Below are 11534 nucleotides of genomic sequence, written 5' to 3' on the forward strand. Positions count from 1 at the left end.
ATTTCATTCAATGTGCATTCCTGGGTATGGTTAGCAATAATGCTTTCCAGAGACCTAACCCAAAACAACTGAATGATTTGAGGAATACATATGCAAAGTGATATAGCAACTACATTATAGTACATAAATACATTTAAGACATACTTTCATTCACCTTGTTGGTCTTTCTTAAAACACATAAACTACAAAGAGCAAACTCCATTGTTAGTACTTTATATGAAGCCTCCTTTCATCAAAAATGAAATGCAATTTTCTGTTTCCAGATGTTGCAATGAGTTACAGAGTTGTATGCTGGTTGTCACATTGTTCACAGTTACATCTTGATTTATTGGGCAAGCAGCTGGTCACACATTAAATGATTTGACTGAGTTTGTGTGAATCTTGGTATTGTGTGTGTTTGGGATCTAAAAATGGAGTGTTACAGTTTTTTTTAAACATTAACATTGATGTTCATTCAGCATCACTTGTATGAAATAAAATTACAATTCAAACAATTAGTTTTGCGTTATTATTCAAATCTCTATATTTCCAAAATATGTAATTAATTATACGATTATTATTACTGAATTACATTATTATTACTAAATACACCCTTGAATGAATGAACGCCTCATATAATGTGTATTTCCTTATTGTATTGAACAAGTAAAACGTTGAAAATAGAACAAAGTTACAATTCAGTTACAAAACAACACTTGAGAAATAATGCCTCACTTCTTTAAATGTCAAGAGTTTAGAATCAATAAAGTTATATTGTATTTAGATGGGCAGGTCCATTTGGATGTCATGTCCATATCTCTATCAAGACTTTTAAGATGAGTATTATTTGAAAATGATTATGTGAAAAAACGATTATGTGGAAAACCCCTGAATATATGCATTATAAATGGTGAATGCAGAAAGGATTCATGAATTACCCTTAAGTCCAAAACCAGTTACAACCTACGACACCCCCCTACGTCATATTAGTTCGTACAGTCTTTCAACATGGCGTCGAAGTATTATCAAGAGATGCAAGAAAGCTTCAGAAATAACAACAAAAGTCGGGAATTCCCGGCACACAGCGCTAAGGTTCATTCTGTTGCGTGGAGTTGCGACGGCAGGAGGTTGGCGTCGGGGTCTTTTGATAAAACTGCAAGCGTATTTGTCTTGGAAAAAGACCGTTTGGTAAGTCGCTGGCCATTTAGCAAGCTAACGTTAGCCTGCATTGATGAATGAGTCATGCGTGCATGCATGTCTGCTGGGGACTGTCTAAGCAAACCAAACTGACACTGGCTAACTAACTAGATTTTTGAAGCTCCTGCAAGCAACAGCTGTAGGTAGCAAACAATAATTTGTTTGAAATTGTAAATTGCTAGGACAAGTGAACAATTCTCCTCTTAGCTCAATGAGAATGGCACAGCTAGCTAGCTGCTTCCATTCCAAGGCTTTGGCTTTATCATTCAGTAAACTAGATAGATAGATAGGTACTTTATTGATCCCAGAGAGGAAATTAAGGCGTTACAGCAGCTCACATCACAAACAACAACAAAATAAAGTGACAATAATATAATAAAATAGACATCTGAAACATTATATATACAGTAAGAGCAGTCCAGTATGATTTAACATCCCCCAGCCTGACTCAGATCACCGCGATCGAGCCAGCCGGAGGAGGAAGAGTTGTACAGTCTTATTGCAGCAGGCAGAAAAGATCTCCGAGAGCGTTCCTTTGTGCAACTTGATTGTAGTAGTCTGTTGCTAAAGCAGCTTCTTTGCTCTGCCACAATGTCATGTAGGGGATGGGAGGTATTGTCCATGATGGCCAGGAGTTTGGTCGTCATCCTCCTATTGGTCACCTCCTCCACAGTGTCCAGGGTGACACGGAGGACAACTTTCCTAATAAGTTGGTTTCAGTCTCTTGGTGTCACCTTCCTTGATGCTGGGCGCTGGCTACCACTGACTGGTAGAACATGTTCAGCAGTTTTCTTAACCACTAGCTAACGTATTTGTCTGTGATTATATAGAGCACTGTCATGTAGCTAGCTCACACTGTAACACTTCATAATATTACAGGTAAAGGAAAACAACTACAGAGGCCATGGAGACAGTGTTGACCAGCTCTGTTGGCACCCAACCAACCCAGATCTCTTTGTCACTGCATCGGGGGACAAGACCATTCGCATATGGGATGTTCGAACAACCAAGTGCATGGCCACTGTCAATACTAAGGGTAAATAATTGTCTTTTTGGAATAGAGTTCATGTGAGTTTCTGACTGTTGTATTGAGACACCTGATTTGTACTGTGCTCAAAACCTCTCTTTGCTCTTTTTTTTTTTTTTGCTTGTAGGGGAAAACATAAATATTTGCTGGAGTCCAGACGGTCAAACGATAGCAGTTGGGAACAAGGATGATGTGGTCACCTTCATCGATGCCAAAACCAATCGTTCCCGAGCTGAGGAGCAGTTCAAGTTTGAGGTCAATGAGATCTCGTGGAACAACACCAACGACATGTTCTTCCTGACCAACGGCAATGGATGCATTAACATTTTAAGGTGAAACTATTAGTTATTTTACAGTTTACAGTCCTATCCAAACAAGATGTTTGCTGGAAGTCAGTGTTGTACACGAGAATGCTTATGACTTGTGTGAAGTATTTAATTACACTATTTAGTTATAAAAATAGTTCCCCTGTTTACCTTAATACTTTCAGCTATCCTGAACTGAAGCCTATTCAGTCGATCAATGCCCATCCCTCCAACTGCATCTGCATCAAGTTTGACCCCACAGGGAAGTACTTTGCCACAGGGAGTGCAGATGCCCTGGTCAGTCTGTGGAATGTTGAAGAGCTGGTCTGTGTTCGCTGTTTCTCCAGGTAAGTCTTGATTTAGAACCGACACCATAGACAGATTTCTATCCCCAACAAATACACTCACCCCACACTTTATTAGGAACACCTGTACACCTTCTCATTCAGGAGGTGGTGTAATGGTATGTGGAATGTTTTCTTGGCACACTTTGGGCCCGTTAATACCAATCAACCATCGCTTGAATGCCACAGCCTATTTGAGTATTGTTGCTGGCCATGTGCATCCCTTCATGGCCACAATTTACCCATCTCATAATGGCTACTTCAAGCAATGCACCATGTCACAAAGCAAAAGTCATCTCAAACTGGTTTCATGAACATGACAATGAGTTCAGTGTTCTTCAGTGGCCTTCCCAGTCACTGGACCTGAATCCAATAGAACACCTTTGGGATGTGGTAGAAAGGGAGATTCACTTGAAAGTGCAAATCTGCAGGAATTGCGTGATGCAATCATGTCATCATAGACCAGAATCTCAAAGGAATGTTTCCAACATCTTGTGGAATCAATGCCACTAAGAATTGAGGCTGTTTTGAGAGCAAAGAGAGGCTCTACTCAGTATTAGCATAGTGTTCCTAATAAAGTGTTCGGTGAGTGTATATGGCTTAGGCTGTTATACTTCACATTCTCTCATTAGCAGCTAACCTATTAGCTTGTGTTTGCATCAAACACTCAGATCAGGTCCTTTCTATGTCATATGTTTATATTGCAGGGCCTACTTGAATCTGATTTGTCATTTGAAAATGTTTTAGGTTGGACTGGCCGGTGAGGACATTGAGTTTCAGCCATGATGGGAAAATGCTGGCATCAGCCTCTGAGGATCACTTCATAGACATAGCAGAGGTTGAAACAGGTTAGTTGAATACACAAAATGTGAGCCTGAGATCTGATACTTTCCCTGTTTTCCTGTCTCATTGTCTTCTTCCTCTTGTGTCCTTTTCAGGAGAGAAACTGTGGGAAGTCCAGTGTGAGTCACCGACATTCACAGTTGCCTGGCATCCTAAAAGACCACTGCTGGCGTACGCTTGCGATGACAAAGAGGGAAAGTACGACAGCAATCGAGAGGCAGGGACTGTCAAACTCTTTGGCTTGCCCAATGATTCCTGAGAGGGATCGCTAGCTTGTCAATGCTGTTAACGGAATTGTATATGATGATTGGTCCTTTTCTGAATCTCCCAATACTGTTATACTTGTTCTGATATGTTCATCACACTGTCCTTGACTTTTGTGTGATTTACCTATTGGAGATGGGTATGTTGTCAGTACAAATGTACGCTTCAATAGTTGATGTCAAATGCCTCCCTCTTCTGTTTTTGCTAGAAAGAGTGCCACCTTAGCTGCAGAACGTGTAAATGCTACATTAACTCTGCAAAGGAAAAGGGAGTCCAGATTTGTCGTACTTGATGATGTCGTATGTTTAAGGACTGAAATAAAGATAGCATTGGCTCCTCACAGTGAGGTATGGATAATGGATCCAAGACCATTTCCCCTGAAACCACCAGGGGGCATAGCCTCACAATTGTGAAATGGTTGTATTTGTTGTTTCCCGGTGTTCCACATTCCCTGGTTTAAACATGCAACTTGTAACTGAACACACTGTATTATATTTTGTGAACTGTACATTGGTTTTTGATATTAAAAGAGCTTTCTTCTTAACCTGTATGTATTATGTATTGATTGGTATGTATGCATGAGTGAATGCATTGTATATCTACTATCTAGATTGTCAATTGTTCTATAGCATGTATTTTTTTAATTTAACTTCTATTTATCCAGGGAGACACACTGAGACCAAGGTGTCTTTTGCAGGTGTGCCCTGTTTACAATACAAATATGACATGAACATGACAATGAGTTCAGTGTTCTTCAGTGGCCTTTCCAGTCACCGGATCTGAATCCAATAGAACATCATTGGGATGTGGTAGAACGGGAGATTCACAGCTTGAAAGTGCACCTGAAAAAACTGCAGTAATTGCATGATGTAATCTTGTCTTCATGGACCAGAATCTCAAAGGAATGTTTCGAATCAATGGCACGAAGAATTGAGGCTGTTTTGAGAGCAAAGGGGGGCCCTAGCCAGTATTAGTATAGTGTTCCTAATAAAGTGTTCGGTGAGTGTATATTGCAGTTGTAATTGCAGTCGTGACAGATTAATTGCAGAGATAATGCAGAGTGGTTCATGTAAACCTGTAGCTTCAAAGTGGTTACACAGTAGTCCTGATAGGAGATTGTGTGTGTGGTATAAGACAACAGCACTGTTACCATGGCAGAGTGCCATAGCTGTAGGAGGAGGAAGAACTGCCTGTTTTGGGAGAGATGGAGCACAGACTGTTCTTAGAACACAATGATGTCAACAGTTGCAGGATGGAGTCGTGCCTGCCTTGTGTCTAATAAAGAAGGTGAGCGGCGATGCAGATGGAAAAAAACAACAACGATCTGCTTGGAATTGGGGACCAGTCAAATGCCCCTGGGGAATCACCCCAGTGTCTGAGATTAGACATAGTGGCCTCGTTCATCTTCCTCAGCTGCGACAGACTCGCCCAGCACGAGCAGTCTCTGTGCCCATATTTGGAGGCTTCAGACTGGGGCGGTGGCAGCTGGCCTCTCCCCTCTCTGGTGGTTCTGAGCAGCAGGCTTCAGGATGTGTCACTTTGCAGCTTCCTACTCTTAGCAGGGATGTACAGGCACCCCCTGATTACTCCTTAATTTCATTTAATTTGGTTCAACCCATATCCGTTGTGTGTTCCAAAAAAACAAAGGACTGAAATCTACAGTATGTTCCCTTCCGTATGCTAGCCAGATTGTGCTGTGTGGGATCATTTTGATGCTACAGGTACAGGCCTAATGCTAATTTGTTCTTGAAAGAAGGACTTATGCTGTATGGATTGTATGCCTATTGTACTATTTGTAAGGACATTTCAGCCATAATCAATCACAGTAATTACAATTTAGATTTATTGGGCTGGACCCTTTTGTGGAGAGGGTCAAGGACAATTGTTAGTCAATGTAAATGTATCCAACAATAAATCAAATCTATCTACTTGAAATATGTCTCACATCTGAGTGTTTATTGTATGAACAGTAATGTATCTATTCACCTGCTCTACCAATGTCTCACAGATATTGAATAACTATATACTGTCACCTGCACTTCTGATCAACACTGTCTTGAATTAGGGTTAGGGTTTGGGTTACTAATTTTCAAACTAGTCCTTAGTCTACTCCATATTTGTGTCACAGAAAGTTGTATTATTATGACTAAGAAAAATGCAATCTCATAAGATACTGTAACTGGAAAACAGTAATAAAACCACAGTTAACAGTGTGATAACCTACTTGATAACCCTAACCCTATGTTGACTAAATTTGAGGCCTGTCTCTAAATTGATGAAATGGTCTAAAAACAAGAATTACAGAATACAGCGTGCATGCATGTGTGTGTGTGTGTGTGTGTGTGTGTGTGTGTGTGTGTATGTGTGTGTGTGTGTGCTCGTGTATGCTTGTGCGTGTGCACGTGCACATGCAAAAAGAGGGCTGAGGTGGGCAAACAGATCATCCATTTGTTGCAGTCAAAATGAATTAGTTTCTGGACCAGTAAAAGGCCACTTCTGCCATTCTAGATAATTGCTGCATTGCATTGGCAGGAGGCTCTCTAATGGATTTTTCGAGTCTCAGTCATGAGCACCTTTGATTCCCAGGCATGCTCTCTTAGATAGACGTCAAACTGCTTTGTTTCTCTTTTGGACAAAACATAGTTGGTAGCCATAGAGAGCAGAGATAACGGTTGTCAACTATCTGGATTTGCTCATAGCCCTTTCACCATGTTCTACCTCTGCCTTAGTACTAGTGTGTGTTTCACTATAGTCCCATATGCCCACTTACTTCCCTCAATGACTTTCTACGATAGCCAATGCTACTATTTAAAGTTATGTATATTTTTGCACCAGATCATCACTCATATGTAAGGAGGACAAGAAGCAATCAATAATCAGGAACAGTGATTTTGAGTATTTGAATATATTATAAGATATAAAGTTTATTAATTAGTCTGTGTGAGGAATGAATATGCTTCCCCATATGATGTATTACTCTAAGCAATTTTCCAATACAGTACATGCGTTCTCCTTGAACTCCTTGTGAATCACAACTTTTACAAGGTCGAAATGTGAAATGATGTAATCTGAAAGACAACATCTGGATATCAATTAGTTACAAGTGCAGTTACCTCCTCCAAAGCAATATTGCTGAATCATTTACCTGGAAACACACAATCATGCCTACTGTTGGCATATTATTATTCATATTGGGGAAGATATTCAGCCACTCTTGGAGGAGTTAAATAGAAAAATAACTATTTTATCATCAAAAAGCAAAGCTTGGCACTATAGTTATCATCAGTGTGCTTGAATGGCTGAATATCTTCAAGATCTCAAGTTTGGGCCTATTGTGCAGAACATGGTCAGAGACCAAGGCTAGGGGCAGGGCCAATTTTTGCTTACATTTGCCTTCAATATAATTTCTTAATTTTCAATATAAGTACTTTTTACATACAGTAAGAGTTGCAATTGTATAATTCAAAATTACATGAACTATTATCCTTGCATTAAGATGGACTCAATTCAACTTATTGAGTGATTTGTTGATGACATTTTTGCATTTTAGCTAATTTTAAGAGTGTCATAGCAAAGGGTCTGAATACTTATGTACGAGGTATTTCTGTATTTTCACACAAAATGTGGAAAAAGTGAAGGGGTCTGAATACTTTCCGAAGGCACTGTAAAATACAACTTTTACAGCAGTTGAATTGGATGAGCACTGACATTACTCCCACCTTATATAAATTCAGGCAATCCTTAAGTTGCTGACTTAATATCCTGTTGGTGGAATCCAATAACGTTTTGAGCGGAAGAAGAATGATAATGGTGACTTCGATTCTAAATAGAATCACTGGCTCAGGAAAACAGACCTCTAAATTGCCTTACAAACAGCACAGCACATGTTTCCTGGCTCTTTTCTGGCTAGAGAGAGAGGGAGAGAGTGAGAGGGGGGGGGGGGCAGGTTTATGACAGAGAAAAACATGAGAATCAAGTTAGAAATGTAAAGCAATGCATAATACTGTCACAGTAGGGGAAAGCAATGGGATCACAGGCTAAATGATGAGCAAATGTGCAGGATTCATGACTAGTGGAATCCACATTAACTGTTGAGCATTTTGAGCAATATCAAGGATTGACAGGATTAGGAAACACACGTTAGATAGGACCAACACACTCAAGATCCATACCATCTTATTTATTGTTTGATAGTACTTCTTGACAGTCTGAAATGCTCCTTATTTGTATGCTCATTCATTCCTTATCCAACCAGCAACAATATTGGTAGCATCTGCTTCTACTTGTTGTCCTTGGTTTTCATTCTCATTTACTGTACTTGATTTTGAGACAAAACACTTTCGACATGCAATTCACTAATACTTGCATCTGGTGATCCATTTAGTCCTGCCTGTACCTGAATAGACTCCCTGTTGATTTGGGGAGACTGCATCTCGTTCACCTGTCACAATCACTGCAGCATGTCAAAACGGTGGAAATTAAAGATGCTTTGCCTCTAATACGGCTGAACATGAATACTATTTATTGCTCATCCCTGTCCATATGGCAGCGTCTTGAATGTAGGACAGTTTCCACAAAGTCTGCACAAAAAGACTGCAGAAAATTGTGTCTAAACCATGTGATCGCACGAGGGAAAGGATATAAGCGTAATTAGCCATTTTCTTTCCGAGCGACCCAAAACAGATAATACAATGAGGGAATGATGGATCCACTGCTGTAGGAGGGATGATGGCTTGTTCAGATATGATAAACTAGTAGCATCACTGTGAGTAATGGGCCAGTGTTCTATTCACATCACTGGCTCAGCAGTATAGGGAGAGGAGGGGGAAGCAACAAATGCTGAGAGACCTTCTCAGTAAGACTTTAGAATAAAGCATTTTTAAGATATTTGTGCCTAGTTTATGAAGGCTACTATCACTACTTCAGTATTTATATACATTATATACAACAAATAGGCATTGCAATGTAAGTATTCATTAAGCATGTATAAGCTTCAATGTGTGTATTTGGCTAATTAATGAAATTAATTAAAGTGTAACCCACTTTTCCTCTAGAGTCAGATTTCCCAGAGCTAATCCTCAGTATACGTTCATTGGTTATATTGGTAACTCTTTATATAAGGCACTAATTTGTAGCTTATAAGATTTTGTAACATCCCTCCCTGTTCCTTAGTTTATGTTTGTCTTTGTTTCATGTTATTTCATTTATTGTTTCCTGTTTATTTTTGTGTAACTCACCTTGTCTCTTGTTTCAGACACTTCACCACCTGCCCTTGTGTGTTTCCCGCCTGTGTGATTGTCTACCTCGCCTGATTGGCTTCACCTGTTCCTCATCATCCTTCCCTGTGTATTTAGTCTGTGTGTTCCCCTGCCGCTGTGCCAGTTCGCCTTTGTACCTTGTGTCAAGTGTTCCAGTGATTTTTTTTCCTAGTGTTGAGTATTCCTGGTTATTTTGATCTCTGATAGTGTTTCTGACTTTGCTTTTTGCCTACCCCTTTTCGGATTATCTGCCTGACTTTTTGAACTGCCTACCTGTGTACCAAACCCTGCTTTGCCTACCCTCTTCCTGGATTGTCTGCCTACCCATTGACTGCCTACCTGTGTACCAAAACGTTTTTGATAGTAAAGACTACTCTATTGGATTTAAGTTTTTGTCTCCAAGTCGTGCATTTGAGTCCTCTGCCTAAATACCCCAGTCATTACAGATGTGCCAATTGGGCAGTTCTTGGGGTATTACTAGCCATTTATTAGGTCTTTATTCAGTGCTTTCTTATTCTCATGTTATAAGTCATGTATTAGCTGGCCACTTAGATGTGATTTCAGCGACCTTCCGGGGATTGAACCAGCAACTGTTACCACCAGGCATCCCTAACTTCAAGGCCAACCTTGCCCCCAATAACATTGTTGTGTGGGTGTCTTGAGGGTCAAGGTAAAAAGCAAACACTTATAAGCTACAAATGAGTGCCTAATACAGTGTGTGTTCACTAAAATAAAATGTTACCGTGATATCAACTTGTTAACAACACCAGATACATAAAACAAACACACATACCGTACATACTGTTACAGTATGAGTAGGGTATGCACTGTACTGTACAATATGTAAGGCAAGAGGATTTGGGGGAGGCAATTACAAACAAACAATTATGCAACCTACACTGCCAATGGTGTTTGCTTAGAATTAGTTGGAGAAAATAAAGGTCCAACACAATCACTATGCAAATGCCTTGTGGTAGACCGCCACTTTTCTTATGAGACAGAAATTTGTTAAGCTACTTTCAACTGTCCATCATTTGAAGCTACACACAAGGAAGCCTACTCTTCTGGTTGCTGTACACAACACAGACACTAATCCCTGTATATGTTTCTTCAGGATTAACAAGACGGTAAAAATGAAATGTAGAGCCTCAATCTAATTTATTATGTACAGTTTTCATATTACACTTTTTAAATATAGGGTATGCATACATTTTGGGGGGCTAAATGAATTGCATTGGACAGACTCTATATTAGCATTTATTCTTTGCGATTATTGCAGGTTTCCTTGAATATAATCCTTCAATGTATTTCACAACCCTACTATTTCAGTACATGTGTTCAAACCACTCAAAACAGATGTTTTACCCTGCAAAAACAGACAGGAATTGTCCTTATGTGAACAACAGACTGTGTGGGAATTAATGTTGGGCAGAAGGCTAGTTAGGTTGCTAAAATGTACTGTCCATATGACAAACTACTTTGCCTCAAATACGTAATTCATAGGAATTACATATTTTCATTTCTATGTGTTAGAGCTCTAGTAGCCTATAGTCTATATATTACCTTTGTGTTTGTTTGTGAAGGCTTTGCCTATTTCATCCCCGCCCTTATCACTTCCTGTACTCAACTACCATGGCTTTGTTTATTGGCTTGGTAAACATTTGTGGGGCTGCATTTTTATGATTAACACATTAGAGGGAGCTTTATCAATGCTGGAAACACAAGGAGCAAAATGTTTAATTATACAACAGACATCTTTAATTAAGGGCAGTCACAGAGGGAATACTTAAAGAGGGAGGGAGTCAGGAGAAGAAACTGTGGTACACTCTCTGCTTCAGTTTGGTTAACTGTGACTAGACCATTTTACAAGCTACAATGAATTTAGTTCAATCTGTCTCTCATGTCAGTCTGTAATGTTGGTATAACTCGAGAAAACCACCTTCCCCAAAATGGTTAACTAAGTCTTAACCTTTAATTGTATGAGTGGTAAAGTCTTCACACACAGTGCAGGGGAGGCTGGTGGAAGCAGGCATGCATTACAATGAGCACGTCCTCTACCTCCACCAGCCTGCAGGCCAGCCAGCTAGCCAGCCAGCAAACAGGGGATATGATAGAGTGAAAGTACATGGTACAGTATAAGTAAATTAGGATGAGAAATACATATTCACATTGGAAAAGGCAGTACTTTGACAAACTTAATCATTCAACAAAATGCAATTGAACTATTTTTATAAACCATTTTTATTTGTGTTATGCATTTATTTTCCCAAAAGTATGATTCATTTCCATTGATGAGACATTTCTACAGTGATTTGGT

At 39.6% G+C, this 11534-nt stretch overlaps 1 protein-coding gene across 1 annotated transcript; it reads left to right on the plus strand.

Moving 5' to 3' along the window:
• Positions 1 to 986: 986 nt before the first annotated feature.
• On the plus strand, positions 987 to 4503 carry thoc3 (THO complex 3). The gene is made up of 6 exons (XM_083685769.1): positions 987 to 1167; positions 2056 to 2212; positions 2331 to 2535; positions 2694 to 2855; positions 3600 to 3700; positions 3791 to 4503. The coding sequence occupies exons 1-6, from the start codon at positions 988 to 990 to the stop codon at positions 3952 to 3954; spliced, it is 969 nt and encodes a 322-aa protein (XP_083541895.1). The 5' UTR covers position 987; the 3' UTR covers positions 3955 to 4503.
• The last annotated feature ends 7031 nt before the right edge of the window (positions 4504 to 11534 follow it).

The sequence above is a fragment of the Argentina silus genome (genome assembly GCF_951799395.1).
Source record: "Argentina silus genome assembly, chromosome: 15".
In the NCBI taxonomy this organism is placed as follows: Eukaryota; Metazoa; Chordata; class Actinopteri; order Argentiniformes; family Argentinidae; genus Argentina; species Argentina silus.